The sequence below is a fragment of the Talpa europaea genome (assembly GCF_964194135.1).
Source record: "Talpa europaea genome assembly, chromosome: 14".
Lineage (NCBI taxonomy): Eukaryota > Metazoa > Chordata > Mammalia > Eulipotyphla > Talpidae > Talpa > Talpa europaea.
In genome coordinates, this window is record NC_140082.1 from 9489589 (window position 1) to 9514727 (window position 25139).

General features: G+C 60.6%; 1 protein-coding gene across 2 annotated transcripts in view; it reads right to left on the reverse strand.

Moving 5' to 3' along the window:
• Positions 1 to 25139, reverse strand: part of TESC (tescalcin) — a 34122-nt gene continuing 8983 nt past the window's right edge. The window contains exons 2-8 of one of the 2 annotated variants that reach the window (XM_084254314.1): positions 18395 to 18464; positions 9907 to 9987; positions 6409 to 6548; positions 4995 to 5056; positions 4795 to 4902; positions 1998 to 2045; positions 1 to 133 (exon numbers count right to left, since the gene is read on the reverse strand). In XM_084254314.1, coding sequence (XP_084110440.1) covers positions 56 to 133; positions 1998 to 2045; positions 4795 to 4902; positions 4995 to 5056; positions 6409 to 6548; positions 9907 to 9987; positions 18395 to 18464 — 587 coding nt within the window. In that variant the 3' untranslated portion in view covers positions 1 to 55. The remainder of the gene's footprint in view (positions 134 to 1997; positions 2046 to 4794; positions 4903 to 4994; positions 5057 to 6408; positions 6549 to 9906; positions 9988 to 18394; positions 18465 to 25139) is intronic. The other variant, XM_084254315.1, reaches the window with a different exon arrangement.

The window sequence follows — 25139 nt, forward strand, 5'->3', positions numbered from 1 at the left end:
GGGGGGGGGCGGCGGGGGGCGGGGCCAGGCGCCCCCTCTCCCCGGTGGCGGCGGGTCAGTGGCAGAGGGCGATGGTTTCCATGTTGAGGAAGCGCACGTGCATCTTGGTCTCGATGTCGATGCCCTGCCAGATCTGGGACAGACGGGGGTGCTGGTCAGGGAGCCTCCGGGCACCCCGGCCAGTTCCCCCCCCCCCAGGGTGGCGGCAGGTGAGGAGCAGAGGGCCCGCGTTTGGAGGCTGCGCGCTCAGCCGGGAAGAAGCGCTTCCATCTGCCTCCCTGCTGGCTAATTTGGCTCTGACATTTGGAGTCTCTGAGACTGCCACAGCGAGTTGTTACCAAGTACGCATCCAAGCGCCTCCTCCAAGTCATTTGACTCCCACCCACTTCAGGCTCAGTGATTTTCATGCAAATTCTTTAACCCCATGAAACCTCCTTTTCACCCTTAAAATGTGACATGGGAGGAGGCCTCCACCTGTGCTGCCCGCTGGGGGGGGGGGGGGCCTCAAATGCCAGGATCCAGCAAGGCTCTCTCTGAACTGCTACCCGAGCGCTGAGTCGCGTCAAGCCACTGCTGTCCCTCAGGCGGCCACAGGAGCTTGGTCTCTGTGGCCTCCTTGGGATAAGAGGCCACCCGTGTTTACAGCCCAGCTCGAGCCCAAGAAAGGTCATTTCTATCCAGAAATCGAGTCCATGCCACACACCAGGAGCCGGCGCAGCTGTCAGACCCTCCCGGCCAGGCCCGAGTGCACACCGAGGCCCCCAGGCGACCTCACACTACAAAGGCCCTCGCGCGCCTGCTCCACAGCCACTCAGGGCCCAAGAGGGCCCGGACGGAGAGACACCGAGGGCGCGCACAGGAATGGGGGGCGCAGTAGGAGACTAGTCCCTGTCTCCCTGCTTAGGTAAGAACTTCCAACTCCCAAGCTGCCACCTGCAGCCTCTCGGGGCTGGAAGTGGGGGAAAGTCGGACTCCCCCGGTGCCCAGGGGTAACCTTGGTGCCCCGGGCCCTGCACCTGCATGGGTGCTGTGGGGATGCAGGGAAAACAGATCTGGTTCCAGGAGAGACATTCCCAGGCAAAGACACCTGCTAAATGCCAGGTGGCAGCAGAGGGCAGGTGGCAGGTAGGGCTTGGGGAAGGGGAGGGGCGCTGGTCAGGAGAGCACCCCCGTGGATGCACAGACAGGCTGGGGACCAGCCTTCCAGGGGAAGCTGGTTCTTGGGCAAAAAAGAAATCCATCCTATCCTGCCCAGGCTGGGCACAGAGGGCTGTCATGGAGGGATGAAGGTGTCCACCTCCAGCCTGGCAGTCCCTCCAGTCTCTCCATCATGGCCACCTTGTGCCACCAACGTGCCCCCCCCGTTTCTGCTCCCCAATTTGCTCAGGACTAGAGAGGCTGGTGGTAGGGACTTGGAGTGGGCGCCCAGTCCAGTTGCCTCTCTAGGCTGTGACAGTCTGGGGTCAGGTGGGTCAGAGGCTGGACTGGGGACCCCTGAGTCCTGACCCCCAACTTCTTAGGTAGCCAGAACTACTGAGGTGCTCAGGGCCTGGCTGGGGTCAGCTCCCTGCCATGGGTTTTTGAGCAGCAGAGGCGGGCCCAGTTCCTAACCCGCTGCAAGCTGGTCACGGGAAGGGAGGCCAGAGGCCCCGGAGGGCGGCCCTTTAGAAGCGGGTCTACAGGGCTCGTAAGGGAAGAGCAGGGGCAGGAGCGCACCAGCCGGCCCCAGTGTGGTGCTCGTGTGGGCAGAGGGCATTTCCAGAACCCCGGCGTGTCTGGGAGGGGGGCCAGGGGCACATGCAGGACAAGCGGGGTTTGCTGGGTCTGCCCTGTTGTATGAAAGGCACAAAACGCTTTCCACCGTGAATATCGCCCCTTCAACAAACGAAGTAAAGCCAGTTTAAACGGTTTCAAAGGCCAAGCCCAGATTTGACCCCGCTGGTCTCCTGATGGGGGGGGAGGTCCCCCTCCAGCCTCAACTCAGCCCAGGCACCCACCTTCAGGAAGTCCTCGAAGGTGATCCCCTCGTACACCTGGTCAGGCTCCTGGGGACAGAGCACAGGGCAGGGTGAGCGGCTTCGCCAGGACACTTGCCTCCCCATGCCCCCCAGACCCCCCACACAGAGGGCAGGCTGATCAGGGGGAACCATGGCAGAGGGGGAGCATTCTGGATTGTTGGCCTCCGGCTCCTGGCCAGCCACCCTGAATGCCAACGTCCACTTGCTTGAGGGTGTGGGCTCAGATGGCCCCACCTGCGCCCCCAGAGAGGAGGCAGAAGATGAAGGGGGATGGGCCACCCCCTCCCCACATGGCCACTTCTCCCCGGGTCCCAACCTGCTCCTGCCAGCACCCGCTAGGATCCCCTTCAGCTCCCAGGAGGGGGACACTCGCCCAGTGAGCCACCCTGAGGCCTTCTGGCTGGGGCCGCTCACCCGCCGGTGGCCAAGGTGCCAGCCACCAGCCTGCTCTGGCACACAGGACCTCCTGAGGCAGTCAGGGGACCTTTTGCTGCTACTCTCAGGCTCCAAACCCCACCCCTTCCCGCAGCACACTCTCTGACAGTGCATCCTGGCAGGCCGGCTGCGTAAGTCCTGGCCGCCCGTGAGTTCCATTAGCACGTGGCCACTAAGAAGGGGTCCATGTCCCCGTGACGGTTAGGAAAAGGCCGAGACACAGACAGCAGGGTGCAGAGGGGGACGAAGGCCACACACGCCGCGGTGGCCCTGGACTGACGCCCCCACCTCCCCTGCAGGTGGACGGGGTCAGCGCCCAAGGAGGAAAAGCAGGGAAAATGCAAACCAGGGGACAGGCACCACGGGGCGGGTGCATGCCGGTCCCTCTCCAGGAAGGGGAACCCCCAGGGGTGACGCCTGTTAGGGGACTGAGGATGACGGCAGGCAGTGCCTCAGTTTCCCTTTTGTGCATCTCTGAAATTGGTGCGCCTAAGAAGACAGCAAGTGCTTGCCGTGTGCCAGGGCCTCTCCGATGCCTCACAAATGTCAGCATTGAACAGCGGCTGTGCCGGCCTCACGCCAGCCCCCGCCGCTTCTGTTCTCACTCCCACGTCTCACACGAGGCTGCTGAGGGGCGCCAGGGCCGGGCTGCTGGTCCGGCTGGCTACGCGGAGCTGGCTGGTGCTCCCAGGCCACCCTCTCTGCTTTCTTCTTATATATATATATATATACACACATGCATACATCTCTACACATGCATACATCTCTACACATGCATACATCTCTACACATACATATCTTCTTTACACACACACACACACACACACAGACACACACGTATTTTTTAAAACAAGTCATCTATTTTCTGATTTTATGAAAACCACCAGTTCTCAGCTGCCTGGGCCAGCCCTGGTCCCTGGGGTGCCCTGCTCTCTACTCTCCCTCTCCCTGGGGGCTCCCCCAGCTTCCTGGGGCTGTTGGGGAGAGCCATGTGGACAAGACCCCATGGGGTGAGGCCCAAGCTGCAGGGCGGGCACCCGGTGCGGGCACAGGGGCTTGAGACCCAGACCCGAGCAAAGGAGCCGCTGCTCGAGCTAGAGGCCTGTCCCGGGAGGGCACTCAGAGGCAGCCTCGCCCCGTCAGCAGGCACGGGGCGAGTCCATTAGAGGGGGATGGACGGCTGTCCCTGGCCCGGGGCACAGGCAGGGCACTGTGTCCTCTGAGGCCACGGGCACTGGACCGACACGGCCGCCCTCGGCCCCGTGTGCGGCTCGCCGGTGTTTATCGGGTCCGCGTGGAGCCAGGCAGTCACCCCACGAGCTCGGAGGCCGCCCCTGCACTGCAGGACGCCAGGGCCAGCGTAGCCCAAGGCCGAGCCGCTGCCGCCGCCTCGGTGGTGGCGCTGACTTTATGCAGAGCGGCAGCTGCCAGCTGCCAGCAATTCTACAGCAGCAAATTAAGAAAACTGTCGCCAATTGAAGCTGGAGTGGGCCGAGGAGCAATTTGAAGGAGGAGAGTGTAATTAAATCAAATGAGACTCGGGCTAAACACCCCGGCGGTGGGGATCCCCGCTCCCCAGTCGGTCACGGCTCTCTGCGGCAGCTGATTTGCTGAGCGGGGTGGTTTCACCACAGCCTCGCCCGGGCCTGAGCAGACATAAAACACCCCAATAAAATGACTGCGGCCCCCTGGCCCTGAGGGCTGCCCCGCCCCCGCCCCGTGACAGGCTTGGGGCACCCACGGCAGTTCTGGCAGGGAAACACTGCACTGTTGGGAACCCCAATCCCAAGGGGCCTGGAGCCTCAGTCATTCCAAAACCAGGAGCCAGAGGGGAGGCCCTCCTGGCCGGCAGGCTCTCCGGGGCAGGGACTCCGGACCCAGCTCCTGGTGAGGCAGAGAACAGTGAGGTCTGAGCTCGTGCCCGGCTGGTAAGGGCAGCAAACAGGGCTCAGTGTCATGTCTACGCTCTTGGACCTTCCAGAGCAAGGCATGCAGGGGGGGGGGGGGGTTAGCATCCAAAGGCGGCTTCTGGGCCTCCCTGGTGGCACAAGAGGTTAAGATGCAACCTATGAAGTTATCCGCAGCCACTGCAGCACGAGTTCGATCCCCTGCCAGCCAGGGAGCTACCCACATGGCACAGCAGACCTCCCCTGACTTGCCTCTTGCTCCCCTCAGCAGTGTATTTCAGTCAGTCTGCCTGTTCTGTCCCCCACTCTGTCTCTGGTGAATCCTCTCAACCCGCCCCCCCCCCCACCTCTGGCCTGTACCCCAGCTCTCGAATGCATAAATAAATCTTTAAAAAAAAGCAGTTTCTGGGGACCCGTCCCCCAGCAGTGCTCACCATCTGCCCCACGCACACGCTGGCGGCCTCCATCATGGCCCCGTCGGCGATGGAGCGGGCAGACTCCTTCTCGATGTGGGGGTTCCCCGAGAGCAGCTCCTCCACTACCTGCAGGAGAGGCAGCACCCGTCACCTGGGGCTCCCTCCAGGCCCGGGATGAGGGGGGCAGGAGCCCCGGCAGGCAGAGGAGCATACTTTACATTTCGATATTCTTCCAGGGTGATGCGGCCGTCGCTGTCCGAATCATACATGTGGAACAGAACTGGGGGTGGCAGAGGGGAGAGGGCCGTCAGGCAGGCAGGGAGGGGAGCCCTGGCCCGGGCCCCCCAATCTTCCCTGCCTACCTCAAACCGGGCAAAGAAAACCCCAACAGTGAAAGCCAAACGCCAAAGCCACAGGGGCCAAGAACAAAGGCCTTGAGGCCAGACGGACCAGTTCTGCTGGCGGCTGCCGGGCGGCCGCACTTCCCGCAGCAGCCGTGGTCTCCCTGTCTGTCCAGTGGGAACCACCACAGCCTCTCAGGGCGGGCAGGCTGGGCCCAGCTGCCTGGACGCTGAGCTCCCTCCCTGACACGAAGCCAAGCCACTGCTGTTTCAAAGACTCGTTCAGGACAACGCAAGAGGGCGGCCGCCACCATGGCCCCCGCAGGCCCCTCCCGCCAGGCACCAGGGGCTTCGCCGGCTATTTCCCTCCCGGCGACGCCCACGCTGCTCCGGGGCCCACATCACCCGCAGCCCAGCAGAAGCCGGGGGCCCAAGGGGTGACCTCTGGCACCGGCTCCGCCTCCAGCTCCCCTTAGCCCCTGTGCGAGCCTTTGTCCAGCACCGACAGGACTTGGCAGACCTGCTTTCCTCCCGCCCTCCCACGGCCCCGCGAGGCCAGGGTCGCCCGAGCCCACTCACGGGCCAGCCTGCCACAGCTCAATGCGGAAGCAGAAGTGTCTGCCCACTGCACCCCGGCAGGGATGGGGAAGCCGGGGGTCCCACTAGAGTCAGTCCACCCCACAGCCCCCGTGGCCCCTGACCTGGGGCAGGGGTGGGGGGAGGGGAGGGGGGTGTGGCCCCAAGCACGCCTGGCCCTCGGGGCATCGGAGGGCCTGGGACGCCCAGCCCGGCTGGTGGAGCGTCAGGAGACAGAAGTGACACCAGGCACCCTGGGGCCCGGCGCCACCTGCCAGCCCACGACCTCCAAGCGTGCTAGGAGCCCAGGGCCCCTCCTATGACCCCAGTGGCTCATGCTTGGGGAACAGCGGAGACGAGCTTTCGGGGCACCCCTGCGCCCAGGCCCGGCCGGGGCCATCTCACGGGGCCAGAAGCAGCCAGCCCCCTCTGTCCGGCTCGAGGCCCCACGGCCGCTCAGCGGGAACCTGTCCGAACTAAGGGCCTCGCTCTTTCCACACTGCCCCAAACCCTCCCTTCCCAGGGGACCCCCGGGGGGCTCACGAGGAGACCACCACGCTGCAACCCAGGTGGCAAGAGACGCACCAACAAGGCCCTTCCCCGGTGCTGTCAACGGGGACCAGGCCCCCAAGGCCGAGGGCTGGTGGGCCTGCCCCTCCCTCCTCTGCAGCAGGACCTGGGGGACAGCGGGCGGGGGAGGGGCGGGGACACGCACATCTCAGCTTCTCCTTCCGGCACAGCTCCACCTGCTCCTCGTCCATGGAGGTGTCGATGGGCCGGAAGTAGGACATGATGGTCAGGAAGTCTTCGAAGTTGATCTCGTCAGCCAGGCCGCTGGGCCCCCTGCGCAGGTTCCTACGGGGGCGACCGGGGGTGGGGGTGGGAAGGAATCAACGACTGGATCTTGTCCTTTTGTGACCACCTGCCCCCTTGGCCTGGCTCGAGCACCAGCCTCTGCACTGCCCTTCCAGGGCTCACCGAGGGGTGGGATGGATTTGGGGGTCTGGGGGGGAGGCGACTGCACAGCTGTTGGTGAGGGAAGCTCAGGAGTCAGCAAACTGTGGCCTGAGGGCCAAATCCTGGAAAATGGGGGTGGGGTGGGATACAATAACAGCATTTCATGAGAAGTAGAAATTGCACCGTTCCCCAGTGGGGACCAGTGAGGCGACACAGCCTGCAGGGCGCCCCAAGCTAACACAGGCTCCTGACCCTCCACCGCCAGGCCCCCTGACTTCACCGGGCCGGCGTGAGGGCAGCTGGGGAGCTGTGTCCCCCGCCTCTGGCTCCAGCCCCCACTGCCGGCTGAGGGTCGGGGCTGTTCACTGACGCCGGGCCCACACTGGACCTTGGTTGGAAGGACTAAGTTTGCAGTTTCTCTTTAGGGCCCCGTCTGCGCCCTCTGAAATACCAACTGCCCCTGCGGTGTGCCCGCACATGAGAGGTCCCCAAGGTTCCGGTTCCCAACTTGCCGTTCCAGGGGAGTCTCCAGGAAGGGAGGAGCCTGGACCAGGCAAGGTGGACTGTGAGGCTGTGGCTTCCTCAGACTCAGAAGACCCTACCCTTTGAGGGGGTCTTCCAACCTCCCCTTAAAGGCCTCCTGGCTTACAGAGCTCACACTGCTCCCCCCAACACATTTTTAATAATCTCCAAGTTCCTGCTGCCAGGGGCACAGACCAAATTTGCAGACATAAAAATAGCGCCCGCACTTATCAGGCTTCTCTGGGGCTACTTGCACTGCAGCTGGGTCACGCGTCCTACCCCAGTGGTTTTGGCTGCAGCGGAGGGATTAAGATTAGCCCCGGGGAAACTGCGATAGGGCCTCTGGGAAAGCAGAGCATGTGTCCCTCTCAGGGAAGGCCAAGACCCACCCAGCCTGCTTCGATGTCAGGACCCACCTGGGGGGAGAGGGAGCCCTTCCCCTCCTCATACCACGGTGGTCTCTAAAGAGTCCAGATGCCAAGGAAACCAGGACAGCACCTGGAGCCAGCCGCACCTGCTCTCCACCCCCATTTCCAAAGTGGGGCCCCACGGCCAGGCTCATGCCAGCACGAAAGTAAGGCAGCTGTCACTCTTTTTGCAAAAATGCCCACTTGGTGCACATTTTGGCTTCCTTGACTTTCTGATGATGCTGTGAGGAAGGGAGCCCTTGCAGATGGGCACGGACCCCCATCCAACTGCCCGCCCAGACTAGCTTCTGGGCGCACTGTCCTGCTCCTGCAGGGTCCTGGGAAGCCAAGCTGACGCTGCTATTTCTTGAAAAGAAAGTCCCTCTCCAGCCCCTGCTCCGAAGAACTCTTGCCACCTCCTGAGAGCTTCCAGGAAGAGGTACAAAGGGGTTTTAGGACCTTCGCTGCAGACTCCCAAGTTGTTCTGGGTCCAGGCCAGGCCCCTTCCTTAACCCTCCCTGCTCCATGACCTCCTTTGCTCCCTGGTCGGCTGCTGAGGTCGTGGCCCCCGGGGCTCACAGGGGTGTTCCCACCACCTGCACCGGGCCACTGCCCTTCACCTCTAGCTCATCATCTCACACCATTACCTGGGACCCAACTGTGCCCCCTAAAGCAGGCACATCATGAGGTGCCCTTCCCACCAGACCCTGGGGCCCCTCAGGGTGCTCCCCATGACCCCATCTCCCTTCACCTGTCTCTCTGGGGTCCCCGCTGCTCTCCTGGCTCCTCCACAGCCTGGCCCAGGCTCCAGCAGCCCCTGCAGGACCCTCCGACCCTGCACTCCATGCTGCCACGCGCCCCATGCCTGCTGCCTTCATAGGCTCCCCCGGCTCTGGGGTAACCCCCAGCGTTTGGTCTCAGCCACCCCGCTGGGTCTTACCACCCCTTCTGGCCACACTCCCCTGCCTGGGGTCCTCGCAGGCTGTTTCAACGTCCCCCTCTGTCACACTCTGCCCAGGTCACAACCCCGCAAGCCCCGGAGGAGGCCTCTGCACCTTCCAGGGGCTGCCCAAGGACCGCCTATCCCACACCTCACCCCACTCAGGGAGGCTCAACATCTTACTTGGGGTCTCCCAAGTCCTGGCAGAACCAGAGCTGAGCAGTTCAGGCTCACACAAGTCAAAACCCAACAGGAAACTCCCCACCAGTCCCGTGACTGTGAGGTGCCCACCTGCCTCCCTTCCTTCCTCTTCCTGCTGTTCTCCCTCTGTCTCAGCCACCTCCGCAGACGCAGGCGCAGGGTGTTGAGCTGGACCCACTGGGGCAAGGGGACCGTCCGCCCTGCTGTGTTGGTCCACACGCCCCAGAAGCCCAGGGAGCCCACCCACCCTGCCACAGCCTCACGGGCGCGTCTCCACCCAGTCAACCCCAGCCACGCTGGGCAGCCAGGAGCATAAGCCTGGTCTGAGCCTCCGCTCTGGGATGCTGCCCACGGCGCCCCTCTCTGTGCCTCAGTTTCCCCATCTGTAAGCTGGGGCTATGACCAGATAATAGTTAACCTGTGCCCTAACATGCGCCATCTCGGCGCAACCTACAGCAAATGTGGAGGCAGATGCTGCTGTGACCCCCATTTTATACATGAGCAAACAGAGGACCCCCACACAGACCCAAAGACCCCTGATTCTTGGTCTTCCTGCCCCATGCGGTCCCTCTCCAAGTGCGGGGGAGATCTAGGGGCTCGCTGCCAACACAGCAGATGTGAGGGGGAGCCCCTCGTGCGGTCAGATCACCAAAAGAGGTGCCCTGTACCGCAGGTGCCCAGCCACCCCTCTCTCTCTCATCTGGAAGTCTCGCCTTAGGGGCCGCTGACTGCCAGGTACAGGGCCCTGTGGCCCGAGCCGGCCACCCACAGCCAGGGAGCCCAGACCTGCCTACAGGTGAGTGAGCGTGGAGAGCGCCCCCAGCGAGCCTTTAGATGACACCGTGCCACGACTCTGGGCCCGAGAACCCAGTTAGTCTGCACCCCAGGCCTGGTCCACAGCAACATGACCACATGAACTATTTAAAAATCGCTAAATCTGGGGGGCAGCCTGTTACACAGTTGGAGCTAACCAGGGCAGAGGCCTGGAGAGACTGGGTGAGCTCCCCACTGCCTCCCAGCTCTGGATCCAGAACCGTCTGGTCCCCACCTGCACCCCCAATACCTCCCTGGTACCGCCCTGTTGTAAGGGGGTGCCCTGAGAACACGAGTTCCATGAGACGTCCCAGGGCCAAGTGCTCCCCAGACCCAGGCCACCGCTGTAGAGCCGGTGCAGGGAGAGGCCCACCTGTTGTCAAAGAAGGCCCGGATGATCTTGGATCGGATGGGGTTGAGCTCCAGGTCAGGGATGTTGTTGAAATTCTCCTTGCTGGGTCCCCAGGAGCAGGAGCACCGGGAAGAGAGGAGAACAGAAAGTGTCAGGTGGTGTCGCCTCACATACCAAGTGGCATTTTTCACCCCAGGGCCTATGACAAAAGCCTGGAATGTTCTGTGTGATCTGCCTCCTCCTCTAACCTCTGGATCAGCAGGAGGATCTGGAGGCTCGAAGGGTCTTTGTGACTGACAGACAGAGCTGGACATTCACCCGCAGCCACAAGCAGCCACGTGGGCTCTGCGCCCACCCCCAGGGGTCAGCGCTGCTCTGGAATCGGAGCAGGAGATATGGACACTGGCGCTACAGGAAACAGCCTGGCGATCCCGTGGCAGGTGAAAGGTGGAGCTGCCAGGTGACCCGGCGACTGCACTCCCAGGCATGTCCCCAGGGGGCGTGGAGCGAGGTTCCCCAGGAGACTCCCTCAGTAGGGGCTCACAGCACCGCTTCCAACAGCCCAGCACCAGCCAATGACTGGACAGAACCTGCCACATCCTTGCAACGGAACAGTATTCCTCCGTTGAAGGAAATGAAATAGGGGTACACTCCAAAACAGAGGCGGTGAGACCCCACACTAGGCAGAGACGCCAGAAGGGGGAGGCCACTGGGCGCGCTGCGTCTCCACGCGGGTGGAAGAGGTTAACCCGAGAGACACAGTTCGTTAGGGGCCGCCGGGGGAGGGGAGCCAGGGGGACGGACAGCCTAAGGGGTGGCAACTTTTGGGATGATGGAAATGTCCCCAAATTGCCCAGTGCCAAGCACGTATCTCCGTAGATACACTGAGAGCCTGGGGGTCGCGCACTGCAGAGGGCGGCTCGCGGGGAGGGGCCTTGCACGTCAGTAACGCGGTTTAAAAAACCACTGACGCGGGCAGGGGAGGGGCGGGTCTTGAACACGGACGCGCTGGCGCTGGGCAGGGTGGCGGCGCTGGCACAGAGCCAGGGAGACCCTCGCCTGAGCCTCCCACACAAGGTGGTCCTTAGTTCTCGGGACCTGCTTCCTACTCACCTTCTGTGACAGGCTGCGGCCTGGGGCACCGGGTGGCCATCCCGGGTAAACAAGGAGGCACACCCAGAACCACACTCGGTCACTCAGAACCAGCCCGTGGGGGGATGCTCATGGGACCCGGGCTGCGGACCAGAGCCGAGGGCCACACGCGCTGGGAACTGACGTCTGTTTGAATTGGAAGGATCCAGGCGTGCATGGTCGGCCCGGCCCTGCCCCTACCACCTTACGGTCGGGGACGCTGAGGCCCGGAGGGCAACCCCCTGCTCAGCTCAGCTCGTGGGGGCCTCTGAGCGGACTCCGGGCCCGTCATGGCGGGTGCGAAGATTGAGATCCCAGAGCTGCCCCCAGGGAGGCTGCAAACTCAAGAGCGTGGGCCGGGGTGACGGGAAGGATTTGGCCATAAAAGGGAACGCAGGCCTGCCCGTGCCGGGTGCAGACGCGCCGCGGAGACAGGCTGCTGAGGGCATGGCTGCACGCGGGCTCGTCCAGAGCAGCAGGTCCAGGGAGCCGGGAGCCTGGAGGGGGCGGAGGACTCGGGAGCGACTGCACGCTTGACCGGGGCGCGACAGGAGAATCCTACCTCGGGGCATTTCAGATTCCCCCAAATCTTAAAGCCAGGACGACCACACCGGGACCTCGCTGACGTGAACAACAGTGACCCGCGCGGCGAGAAGCCGGGGTGGCGGGGGACAGCCCTGGGGGTCGTGACGAGGAGGGGGCTCTTGCTCTGGGCGTGGGGCCGTGGGAGTGATCCCCTCACTGTGACAGCACGGTCCCCCCCTTTTCCTGAGCTGCGGCCACAGGGGCAGTGACCGGGCACCCAGAAGAGAACAGTCAAAAGAGGTTCCCAGGGGACAAGGCGGAATTCGGCAAAATCGGGCGGCCGGCAACAGCTGCTCCGGGGCAGGACTGGCCTGGACCCGCCAGCACACCTGACCCTCGGGCAGCCCCGGCCGGGGTGGGACAGTCAGGCTGGTGCCAGGCAGCCAAGGCCCTCTCACCCGCCCCAGCATTCGCTCTCCCAGGGGCTGCTGGTTGAGAAAAAGGCCCGTGTCCTAGAGGGGAGTTTAGGGGGAAGTGAAGGGAAGAGCGGCTGCAGCAGCAGGTGAGCCCCAGCTCGGCATGCTCAGGGGCCTTGGCTCCTGCTAGTCCCCCCTCAGCCTCTGCGTCCCAGAGGGAGCAGGCATGGCATCTGGAGGGCGCTACCTGGCCCCCACTACCTGGGACAGGTGACCAGGTGGCTCAGCCTCTCCCCACCTCCTAGGGCTGCTCTGCGAACACCAGGGGGTACCCTGCACTCCCCAGGGTAAGTCCGGGCATGCTCAGCAGGGGTCTGGTGATGGCAGCTTCCTGCCAAGCCAGCGCCAGGGGACCACATCCCCACTGCCAGGTGCAGGGGGCTGGGGTGGGAGAAGGTGGGGGCATACAGGTGTTCGCTGAATGGCATGTAGGGGTCGGGGAGGGCTTCACCCCAGAGGCACAGACCCAGTGCCACCCCCCAGCTCTGCAGTCTGTAGGTCCTTGGGCAGCACCACTGCCCAGCCCACTCCTGCCTTGCTGGGTGCCGGAAAGGTCTGCCAGAAGGGTCATGTGGGGACACCCCAGGGAAGTAGGAGCTAATTCCCTAACCTGGCGGGGGAGTCTGGCTAATTCCCCGGGAGGAACAGAGGCCCAAGTGGGGAAGCTTGTGGGGTGAGGGATGCACTGCAGCCCCTCAGCACCAGGAGACCCACAGAGGGCCCGAGGGCCCCTGGGCAGACCTGGGAGGGAGGAATGGTCTCCAGGCCCTCACCTGTGCGTCTAGACAAGAAAACTGACAACAACAGCTACAGACCCGACCTGCTACTGACAGCAGAGACGGGAAGGCGACACTGGGCCTCAAGCTGGGTACTCTGCATCCCCCGGGACCCCACAGTGTCTGGCAGGGCCATGCAGAGTGGCTGCAGCCCAGCCACCCTGCCCCTTCTCACCCCAGGGACCTGCTGGGCCTCACTGGAACCTCAGCAGCCCAGGGGTCTGAACCTCGGTTCCCCAACTGTGAATGGGGTGCAGCCAGCACCTCCCACACCAAAGGGACATGAAGTCAAGCACCCAGGGCCCAGCCAGGCTCTGGCAGGACCAGCACGTGGTGGGGGAGCTTGGGGTTTCCCATCTGTAAAGTGGGGGAACATTCAGGTGGCATTGCGGGGAGAGGATGCATGAGGTGATGAGGCACAGTCAGCTCCTAACGGTAACATAATCGTGAGGGTGCCGACCACGCGGCAGTGGCACCGCAGGGAGGACAGAGGCCTCAGCAGCGGCGACAGGCCCCTTAACCACGGCTGCCGTCCTGTGCGCTCCCAGGGCTGGGGTGCTGCTTTGTGCGGGGCTCGCTCTGGCTGTCTGGTCCTGAGGACACTCCCAGATACTTGTCAACCTCCCTGTCCAACAAGGCTGGCGCACGCCTGGGGCCCAGCGCCTGCACAGGCCGGCCACGTTTGTCATTTGTCACAGCTGAACGCCCCATAAAGGCTGGTTTCGGTGGAGCTTTCCTTCCTTCCTCCCCGCCCGCCTCAGGTGCCCACGGGGCTGGTTGGACCGGCTCAGCGACGGTGCTCAGCCAGGCTGCGGCGTGGGACTGGCGCAGCTTTACCCCCCAAGCCCCGAGTCCCAGGGGCAGGTCACCTGGCTGGGCCCGAGCTGACTCACGGAGGCCAGTGGTCCGTGGCGTCCCGTGGGCTCCGGCCACTCTCCCTGCCGGCCCGCCTCCCACGGCTCCTCGCTGTGCTAGGTGCTTTGCAGGCACAGCCCGTCCAGCAGCCACCACCCATGCGGGGCGACGCTGGGGAACCTCATGCTAGAGGCAAGAAAACGAGGCCCAGAGAGGGCAAGTGACTAAGCTATAGTCACACAGCTAACAGGAGCTGAGAAGCCAGCTCTGACTCGGGCCCTCCCCCACGCTCACTGCTTCCTTCGGGCTGCCTGCTTTCACTTTAGAGAGAAGAAAAGAGAAGTTTCTGGGGCATCTACTCCCACCTGGACCTGACAGGCCCCTCCCGGGACTCAGAAAGAGGGCAAGGCAAGCACCCAGCTCTAAAGAGAGGGAGTAACCAGCCCACGGTGGTGGTGGTGGTGGGGGTCTTCCCTAAGTCCCAAGGCAAGGTGGTGTCAGGCTCAGTTCAAATGAAAAGTTTCTCTGTGGGTTTTGTCTTGGGGCTGCCCCCGACCACCACCAGGGCTCACAGGCCTCCGAGCCAGCTTCTCCACCTGCACAGCAGCCCCCTGGCCGGGCCCTGGCCCAGGGCTGCCCATGGAGAAAGGGCCCTGGGGCCTCCCTTGCAGGCCCCCTGCCTGGCCCTACTCCTGGCACTCCCACTTTAGCTTTGGGCATTTCCCACCCGGGGCTGGAAAACACAACACTGGGGACCCAGGGACTCATGAAGGAGGAGCCACGTCTCACTGGCGTGAGTCTTCCCGGGCAGCACCCAGCTACTCAAAGTGCCGTCCCTGGGCCAGCAGCGCCAGAGTCACGAGGGAGCCTGAGAAACACTAAGTCCGGGCTGGAAGCTCTTGAGGACTCCCCGGTCTGGCCAGGCCATCTGCTCCGCCCTCCACGTGCCTTTGCACAAAAGATTCTGACAGGAAAGCCTCGTCCCTGTGCCACCAAACAAATGCCCCTTTCAAAAGCTGGGGACACCGTCATCCACCGTGTCCCCGGCCTCCCCGCCTCCTGCCGGCGCTGTTCCGCTCTGGGCCCTGGTGTCCCCCCGGCACCTGTTGCTTCCTGGCGACAACAGGACCGCAGAGTGTTCACCGGTCTCTGTGCGTCAGGTGCGGCCCCGGCGCTGGCCTCAGCAGCCGGCGAGACCAACACCGTCCGCCTGGACACAGGCAGAGGGGCAGTGGGAGGTTCCGCAGGGGCCTGGTGAAAAAGGTGCCGAGCAGAGGCCGGGGAAGGCGGTCCTCAACCCCCCGGGCCACTGGGAGACGTCAGGAGGCAGGTTTTGGCGTCACCGCTACAGGCATCTGGCGGGTGGCGCGGGGACGCGGCTCAGCACCCCATGTGTCTGCACCCCGAGCCACACTGGGGCCTGCGGGATCTAAAAATAAGTCAGTGATGCGGCTGCTCCTGCCCAGGCCGGCCTCTCGCGGCCAGCAAAAGGTGAGCTGAAACTGAAATCAATTTTGGCCGTTTTCACCTTGTAGGAGTTTTTTTTTTTTGAACGGCCCCTGTTAAGGGGCCTTTCGTGCTTGGTGTTCTTCAGCTCCCCGCGAGGCCCTGATAAGCCGCTCTGAAAGGGCGGCGTCCAAGGGGGTGCTTCCTGACAGGCCGCTGCAGGGGCCAGGAATGAGGAAGCCCACGCAGAAAAAACAAGAGGGCCCTGACAGCAGGACCACGGACACCATCGGCTCCACGAACAACAACTTTGTTCCACCTGAACCCGTTCCCCTCCCGCCCCCCGTCAACCCAGTTTTCCCGCCTCGCCTCTCCCCGTCCTATGAAAGGACATCTCCCCACAGTGGGCGCAACTTCACCGCCCCCCGCCTTGGGTCCGCGAAGCTCGCCTGGGCGCGCAATAAATTTTCCCCACTTTTAAGAAAGCTTAGCCTGGCTCTTCTTTTCTTTACCAGGCCAAGCCTTTCCTCTCCCACACCCCTTTTTTCATGGGGCAAAATGTCCCTACAGCCTGGACAGCTTTCAAGAACAGCCTTTTAAATGCTGAAGAAATTCATCCTTCCCCCTCCCCCCACAGTGCAGGGCCCGGGACATGCCCCGGATCAGGGAAGTTGAAGACCCCGCCTGGGGTTACTCAGGGACCCCTTAACAGAGCGGGGAAGGTGCTGGGGACCAGCTCCCTGCCCAGGGCTCTCATGCCCTCTGCCCTGGGAGGACGCCAGGAAGGTGCAGGGGACAGAGCTGTCTGGTCTGGAGGCAGCTGAGGATTTGGCAAAGCAGTTCCGGAGGCTGCCCGGGCCCTTCCTGCAGGCCAGTTTGCATAAGACGCTGTGGTCTGTCACCTCCTTCCTGCCGGCCACTCGGGCTGTGACACGGTGGCCGACACCACCTCCCCGGCAGACACAGGGGATGGAGGCATAGGAGCTGCCACCGCGGGGATTACACGCCCACCCAGGGTGCTCAGAACGGTGCTCAGAGGGCAGCGTGGGGAGACAGAGGCAGGTCAACAGAGCCCACAGCTTCCCTCGGGCAAACCTCACGTCCCAGCACCTCCCACCGCCGAGCTCTGCACCCCGGGACGTGGCTTTCCTGAGCTTCACCGTCCCCTCTGTAAAATGGGGACCACAGGGGCCCCCACCACACTCCCTTGAGGTTTTATAAGACTCAAGTAACACGCTCAGCTGTGCAGCCCAGTAAACGCGCTCAGATAATTGCAACTGATGTCTGACAACTGTTGGGACGAGCCCGGCCCCAGGCAGAACTGTCAGCAGCCACGGCTGCCTGCACACCAGGGGAGGCGGTAGGTGGAGGCTGCAGGCGTGAGGGGAGCAGAGGAGGTTCGAGGACTCTGAGGTCAGACCCAGGGGACCTGGGTGCTCGGTCTGGATGCTGGGGCCCAACGACCACCCCAGGAGAGCTGATTAGAGATGCAGGGTTCAGGCCCACCCCAGACCCGCTGCAGCAGCTTCCCGGGAGATCCGCACCCCTGGCTGGATGCACACACTCGGCGGGGGGGCACACGGTTCGGCATCAGTGTGTCCTGGCCACGGCCCTCACAGTCAGGGGCTCAAGCACTAGACCCCCACGGCGGGCAGGGCCTCAGTGACACGGCAGCCCCTCTGCACGCATGCTCCGCACCGCCAAGCCCGCCCAGGGTCAGACCGCAGCGCCCAGAGGCTAGGCCCACGCAACCCCGCACCGGGAAGGTATGCCCGAATGCCAGCGCCACAGTGCGGAGCAGGACCGTCCCGCCCCACATGCACCTGCTCATCTTTAGTGCCCAAGTCAAGCCCGAAATGAATAGACGTGCCCTGTGGATGAGGAGACAGACTCAGAGGAGCAAAGCGACTCATGTGCAGTCACAGGGCCAGAGATGAGCAGAATTCAGATGCGACTCACTTCCCAGGTCTGGGTTCTGGGCTCTCAGCGGGTGCCTGGTTGTCTCCCTACCCTGCATCCTCAGCCCAGGGCTCCAGGGGGTTCCCCAGTCCCAGGAAACCAGTCCACCCGCCCACCCTGACATTGACCTATGGCTTAGCCCCACTGCCTCACAGCTCTGGGAAAAAACAGAGCCAGCCATGGGGATTGGCTAAGACTCAGGCAGGCGACTCTATCAGAGCCAATGAGTGCGCAGGAGGCTGAGAGCTGGGGTCAGCACCCCTTCCTTGGCACAGAGAGTGAGGTGTTTAGAACTCAAGGGGTCAGTCCTGGTTGCCTTGGATACAATCGAGACCACAAGGACTTTGAGCCCAGTCATGCCCGAGCTCCGGAAACAGATGCTCTGAGAACACAGCGCACTGGACTCACTCCATGGCTCGGCTTAGACACACAGGGACGGTGGCGGCGGGCATGGCAGCTTCCAGGTGAAATGTAAGTGCGCTGGCTGCAAAGGTCATTTCTCCTGGACTACAAGAGGGTTTAAGAGTTCCCAGACTGTCACCGCGAGACCCTGAATGCTTGTTTCAGGGAGCCACGCGGGGATGAGCACTGCCCGCCATTACACCGGGCATCTCCTTGCCAGTGTTCAGCTCCCGGCTTCCGTGCCAGCTTCGTGATGACTCACTTGATGGCTAGGACCTCCTACCAACCCATTCTAGAAAACTCAACCACCACCCAAGACTCATCACGCACTCCTAGAATGAGGAAGGCATCCCTCCTCCTAAAAGCCTCCCCCCCACACCTTCTAAAATGTCAATGTCACAAACACAAAGTAGAAAGACAACACACCGTGATGGAGCCTGCTGCCCGCCATCTTGCCTGAGGCTAGAGTTAGCCACCTAGAGGGAGCAGGCTCGAAAGAGAAGGGCTAAGCCCCTGACCTGATCCACCTGTGGGTGCCTGGCAATGGGCCCTCTGTCTGTGTCTGGGATGCCCAGCACAGAGCTCAGGAGCCTTTGGAGGAAGTCAGGATGAGGGAGGGGCAGTCAACTAGCTTCATCCCTGCCCTTGTCTTTGTTCTAGATATACTTCTCTGAGCCCAAAGAATCAGACCATCTTCTCTAGAAGGGTTTGCCTGAGGCTATGAGGCAACCCACAGGCTCTTAGGAGTCCACCCAGCACTCAGGGAAAGGGATCAATGGACTAATACACTGCGCTATAAACTAATGTCTCACACACACACATACACAAACACACGACATAAATCGATTTAAAAAAAGAAAAAGAAAAAAAGGTGCAGTGCAAAGAAATCTCCCAGGGGCCTGGGCCCGCCCAGCACCCAGGGGCAGCTGCAGGCCTTACCGGATGGTGGGCTGGTCCCCGCTCAGCTGCTTAAACCTCCGGTGGAGCTGCTCGATCTGGTCTGAGGAGACTGAAAAGTAGGAGAAAGAAAGAAAACAAGGCAGACGTCATGGACAGCTGAACAAGGAGCTCCCAGAGGAGCCACTGCTTCCCCTCTCCAGCCTCCCAATTCCATGCATTCTCAAGTCCCGTCCTGCTGGGACTAAACTGGGCCAGGGGAGATGCAAGGATCCCCCATTCCTCGTGGTGATGGCTTCTGAGTGCAGATTCCCTTGGGGCTCATACACCTGCCACCGACAACAGCTCCAGACGGGACAAAGGTGAACCAGGACATTTCCCTTGCCCGGCCCACTTCCGAGATCCTATCTGCTTGTCTGCCTTCCCCCCTCCGGCTCCTGAAGACGGGCCTTTCCCTAGCTGAGAAAGGGGTTTGTCTCATCACCTGCTGAGAGACAGGGGCAGGGAAGGGACACAGGTGGTTCAGGCAGGAGTCAGAAGGGATTTGGGAAAAGTGTAGTGAGAAACCCCCGGAGAACGTGGCGGAGCAAGGCGCGCAGAAGGGCAAGAAAGGCAACTCTGACTGTGGAGGATGCGTGGCAGGTTTTCAAATAACGTCCTTCAGCTGAAATGTGGATGAGAAAACAATCCCGGCTGATGGTGAATGAAGTGGCGGGACTCAAGGACTTGATTTCATCGCGCCGCTTACAGCCGCGGTTTCCAAGAACTCACTGTGTGCAGATGCCCTAGTGATTTTAGAAAAACTACGCAGAGGAGGGTGCACGATCACGCCTGGCTGCTGCGCCTAAGACCCTCTTCTGCAGCTAAGACCGGCCCTCGTGGGTTCCAAGTTTGACGAGGGTCCCGCCCCCAGGTGAGTGCTTATTTTATGCAATGAAATGCACATCATTAAACTCACGCCCGCACCCCCCCACTTCACCCTCGAGGCTGCCCTTTAAATCAAAAGGCACTTCGTTCTGTTTTACCGCGGCTCGGAGCACCCATACCCATGATGATACAACTGGCGAGTGGTGAGGCGGGGCCTCAACTCCAAGCCTGCTCGTAAGCGCTGCTCGCTGCCTCTTTGCCCAGAATATCCTGGGCTCAGGGGACTTTACATAGTTCAGGAAGAACTTCCCACAACCGAGGCTGGGCACGGCGAGTTCCCACCACCGTCTCTCAGCAGTTCCCAGCCCTCCTGCTCCTTTTTCTCTTCTTCTTCCAGGGCAAGCTCATTTGGGGGGGTGGGGGTGCGGAGGGGCGGTACAGAGGGCACATGGGAAATCTCTTTTCCTTCTTCTGAATTTTGTTATAAATCTAACACTGCTCTAAAAAGTAAAGTCCTTGCTGTAAAAAAATGTCGGGCGGTGGTTGTCCTGGAGGAGGGGTAGTTGTTTGACAGGGGCAGGAGGGGGCTTCTGGGCATCAGAGTCTTTTATTTCTTGACGCAGGTGCAGGTGACACAGCTGTGTCCGTGGGGAGACCACGGCTCTGTGCCAATGGCCGATTCCCTTTTCGGATGCGATACTGCAGTGGAGAGTTTACTTGAAAAAGCCAGTAATTCTACTTGGCAGGAATTTATCCTGGAAAAATGAATCTGATAGGTATAAAAAGATGAATTAATAAGTGTGTTCACCTTTGCATTCCTTATAATTACTTAACAACTGCACGGCACCCAGGAGCCCCCCAAATAGGTTAAACACGCCATAAAGCACTTGACCAGTCAATTTTAAAAGTTTGCTGACTCTAATGGGGACCTCTGTGGTGGCGCAAGGGGTTAAGCACCGCACTATGAAGCAATCTGCAGTCTCTGCAGCACGAGTCAGATCCCCAGCCAGGGAGCTGACCCACATGGCGCAGCAGACCTCTCGTGTCTCCCCGCTGCTCCCCTCAGCAGTGGATTTCAGTCAGTCTGCCTGTTCTGTTCCCCGCTCTGTCTCTGGTGAATCCTCTCATCCCCACACCTCTGACCTACACCCCAGTTCTTGTATGAATAAACCTTATTAAAAAATGTAAAAGTCTGCTGCCTTTAAAAGTGAGTTGTATAGGGCTTCCCCGGTGGCGCAGCGGTTGAGCGCTGGGTTGAGAAGCTGCCCGCGGCCTCTGCAGCGCCGGTTCGATCCCCGGCTGCTCCCCGGCCACCGGAGGAGGGTCCCACATGGCGCGCAGACCTCTCCTGCCGCCCGCTGCTCCCCTCAGCAGTGTGCTTCGGTCCTTCTGCCTGCTCTGCTCCCTGCTCTGGCTCTGGTGAATTCTCTCACCCTCCCGTGATTCTGACTGTACCCAGTGCTTGTATAAATAAATAAAAATAAATCTTTAAAAAAAAAAAAGTGAGTTGTATATTTGATATCAAAATATATTCCACATATTAACGTGGTCTAAAAACAGCTTGCTACAAAAATAGCACATCCCCATTGGGAAAATACATAATATTCCACATACACTTATTTATAACACACATATAAATATTTTATAAATATGCACATGTCTAAAATATTTATATTAAAATGTATATAATGAGAGAAAATTAAATCTGGACTTATTTCCCTCAAATTGACAATAACATTTACCTCAATACTGGGAGGAAAGACTGTTTCACTTTGATTCATCTGGATTTTCCCCATGTTCTCTAATGTACACTGTATATTTATTAGTCATGTAATGAATATTTTAAGCACACAATATGGTCCCAGATGGGACAGCTGAGGGATTTCAAAAATATTGTTCCTGATGAATCACTGGTTGGCCCATATCCCGGACACACGAGCGTCAGTCCTGCCCCATGAGGCGGGGAGCCCCATTCCACGGAGCAGCAAGCTGAGGCTCTGAGGGCGAGCGGCCCCCTCGCGGCCGCAGCACCTGCAGGCAGGCCCAGAATGGGAAGCCACGCGTGAGGCCGGGAGCACGTGGCTTCATTTCGCTCTCACGGCCCACGCTGCCTCCGTCTGGGTGATCACCAGCAGCTTCCAGGTCTAACCCAAAGGGTAAAAAGAACATCACGCCGTTGAGAAAGAATCAGAAGCGGCAGCCAAAAGCACGCGCCTCGGTCACCTCTGGTGGAGACGAGGGCCTGGAACACGTAAGCCAGGCCGAGGGGCCGCCCAGCGCCCGGGGAGGCTTGCCCTGTGCAGCCCCGCTAGGCCACCTGGGCGCTGGGAGCAGACCAGCGGGGCGGGGGGGGGGGGTCCCCTGCTAATAGCTGCTGAATGTCCGGGGGGGCGTGAGGATGTTCTAAACTTAGATGGTGGCACAGCCCTGTGATGAACGGGACACTGCCGGGTCCGCTTCGATGAGGGGCACACGGCGCGTGAGACCTGCCTGGATGGGGCCGTTCAAACGTGTTACACGCGCAGCCGGGACATCAGTAACCACCGGCAGTGCCTCTCGTGCCGAGCCTCGGCCAACCTCCTCCCCAGTCCCCCCGGGTGAGGGGGATTCGATCCCGTTCTGGAGACGGGGACACAGAGGCTTGCCCAAGGTCCGCTGCAAATCATCCTGAAGCAGGTTACTCTGCGAGGTCCCAGCTAACTGCTCTCCTCGTGTGCACACCCTCCCGTCCCAGCCCGTCCGGCTGAAGGCAAGAGGAGCAACGAAGCCAGCCTGCCGCCCCGGGCCCCAGGGCCCAGACCCCTCCCTGGCTCAGACACCCCGCGGAGGGCGCTCTGTTCCGGGAGCACCTGCTCCACGCCACACACTCTGTCTGTGTCCACTCGGGGGTCCCCGGGACAAGCTTTCCCGGGCTCCCTGCTCCTTACTCTTCGCCCTCTTCCCGGCCTATGGTCACAGTTGCCATGGAGACGAGGGGCCCCAACACGCTTCACGCCTGGCATCTCTACCTTGTTATTCTTGGGTTTAGATTTCCACCCGAGGGAAATGCACACCCTTCCGACCCCGCAGCTGGTGGGAGCTTAATCCTTGATACTTGGGGTTGGGGCGGGGGTGGCAGGACTTGCCACAGGATATCAAAAGCCTCAAAGGAAAGTATCTCTGTGCAGCGGGATGTGTAGCCCCTAAGCCCTCAGAAGCAGTGACTTCAAACTCGGGTGTGCCCAAGTGGAAAATACACCGGCTTTCTGAGACCTAGGACCGGGAAGGCAAACGGCCCTGATAAAGGCCTGCGCTGATCACATGCACAGATATTTTCAACATTACTGGGCAGAATAATTAAAATGAATGGCACCTGTCTCTCTACTTTTTATCATGTGGCTGGCAGAGAATTTAAGATTAATTACTTCGATGTCTCCTAGAAGAGGCAGGCCTGTCCCAGCCTCCAGTGGCGCCTGTGTGGGCAGCGCTGGCCACAGGCTCTGAGCGCCCGGGGGGCAGGGAGGCAGCGCACACGGGAAACGGAAGAGGAGTCATGGTGGGCTGGTGCCAGAACAGTGAAAAACGGGAGGAGATGCTGAGCCACTGGACACCAGCTAGACCCTGGTCCACCCTGAGGGCAGGAGGCCTTTAAAGATATCCATTTTCTGGAATACTCTTCAGCAATCAAAAAAGATAAACTCATGCCTTTCACAGCAACATGGGTGGCGCTGGAAGGGATCCTGCTCAGTGAAATAAGCCCGAAATAAAAAGAAAAATAGCGATGGTTTCACTTATAGGAGGAATGTAGGGGATCCAAATAAGGAATCAGGAAAAAAATGATAATAAAAAGAAATAGCAGGCAACTATAAATCAGAGACACTCTGCGGGGGAGGCGGAGGGAGAGCGATCAAAACAGGGCGGGAAGAGCACAAGGGACCACAGCGATGGTGCACGGGTGAGCTGGTGGGGGGAATCCTGTGGGACGACGCCTGGGAGGAGAAAGCATGCCGTGTGCAATAAGAATGATGTGAAATAGGTACAAAATTAAAAAATAAAATGCATTACAAAAATTAAAAAACAAAAAAATGTCCATTTTCAATAATTAGGGCATAGAAAAAGGTTTCTATCATTACATGAGAAGCTGCCGGATGTGGATATGAATGTCCACATTGCTACCCGTGTGCGGGGGACAGGAAAGGGGTTTGTGACAAAACAAGCCACTGTTTCCAGATGGTAGAATTGCAGGACGTTGGTCTCCTCGTCCTCCTATTAGTGCTTCTCTGTCCTTTAACATTTGTGCCATGGACAGGGATTACTTGGATAATCTTATTTAAATTAGTACTTTTTAACCTTGCTGGCTACAATGAAAGAGAAAAATAACAGGTGTGGCTGAGGCCGGAGAACAGGGCCCTTGAGCGCAGCTGGCGGGAACGTAAAATGACGCACTGTGGGGAAGACACCTTGGGGGGGAGGTTCCTCAAAACATTACCTACAGGTTTATCACACAACCCCGACAGTTCACGCCTAAGGGTAAGTCCCTGATAGATGAACACACACAAAATCTGGTAAACCAGTGTTCACGGGCGCCCTGCCCATGGCAGCCGAGAGGTGGAAGCAGCTCCAACGCCAACAGCGGGTGGATGGAGAGATGCAGCGTGGACCGGTCACACGTCACGTGATGGTGTGGGGGTCAGCCGCAGAGCACAGTAGGACAGGGTCCCATGGGCTGCACCATCTAGGCCTGCGCTCACTTAACAGCATTTCTCAGAACAGATGTGTCATTACGTGAGGCAGGACTGTGTGTGCGCGCAATGGAACATTATTTGGCCATGAAAAAGAATGAGGAACTGACACACACACGGGTGAACCCTGAAGCCAGTTGTGCTCAGTGAGACGTCAGTCTCATGCTGCCCTATGACACAGGCAGAAGCGGTGAATCTACCAGAACAGAGAGAAGATGTGTGGTGGGCAGGAGTGGGATGGAAGGAACGGGGTATGAGGTCTCTGCCTGGCCCTGGCTTCACCCCTCAGACTGCAGGGTCCAGTCTGCATTCCTGCTGTGTTCCCCAGAGGGTCATCAGGGGAGATTTGTGTAGACCAGGGAGTCAGAACGCTCACGGAGGAGGAGGAGGGGAGAGACTTGGGGCGAGAAGCAGGCCCCAAGTGCCCCTGTGATCCAGCCTCCCTCAGCGGAACATCACTGCTGACCCTTCCCCCTTATGGGGTGGTCAAGACAACTCGGGGCTGCACTCCCGGGGCCCGAGTCTGGTGGTGAGGCATGTGAGACACAGCTTACCTTAGATTCACACCAGTTCTGGGGTGCTGGGACACATGTACCCGCTGGCAGGTGCCACTGCCATTCATTATTACCAGCGCCTCTGGGTTTCTAGGCACCGCTGGATGCTGGAGACTCAGATGCAAAGGCAGCGCCCCCATCGGCTGGGAACCTGCACCAACTCGCTGGACCCAGGGCAAGAGTCGGCTCACCAAGGTGCACTGGGTGTCCAGTCCAGGGGTGAGTGAATGGTGATGCCCACAGATCTCCAAGCCTGGCTGGGGTGGGGGGCTGGAAGAGGGGGAGGAACTCAGGGAGCCCCCAAGTTCTTCAGCAGAGGTAAACAGCTGACAAAGACCAGGGAAACAGAGGGGTGGGTGGAGACACTGCACACACGGGCGAGGCATCCAGACTTTACCCTGAGTTCAGGAGGCGGCGGAGCCAGGGAATAAGATGCAGGTGATGGGGCCCTGTTGAGGCCGCCAGGTGCAGTAGTCCAGGTGTGTGTGTGTTTGGGGGTGGGGGGAGTCTTGAGACTAAGAGCTTGCTAGCTGCTCTCTCCAAGACTCTTCAGGGGTTCCCGGGAGCCACCCTGCCTCCCCCAGCAGCGCCGGTCTGGGTGCAGGACCTGGGATTCCAAATGGCACCTCGGGGAAGATCTCCGTG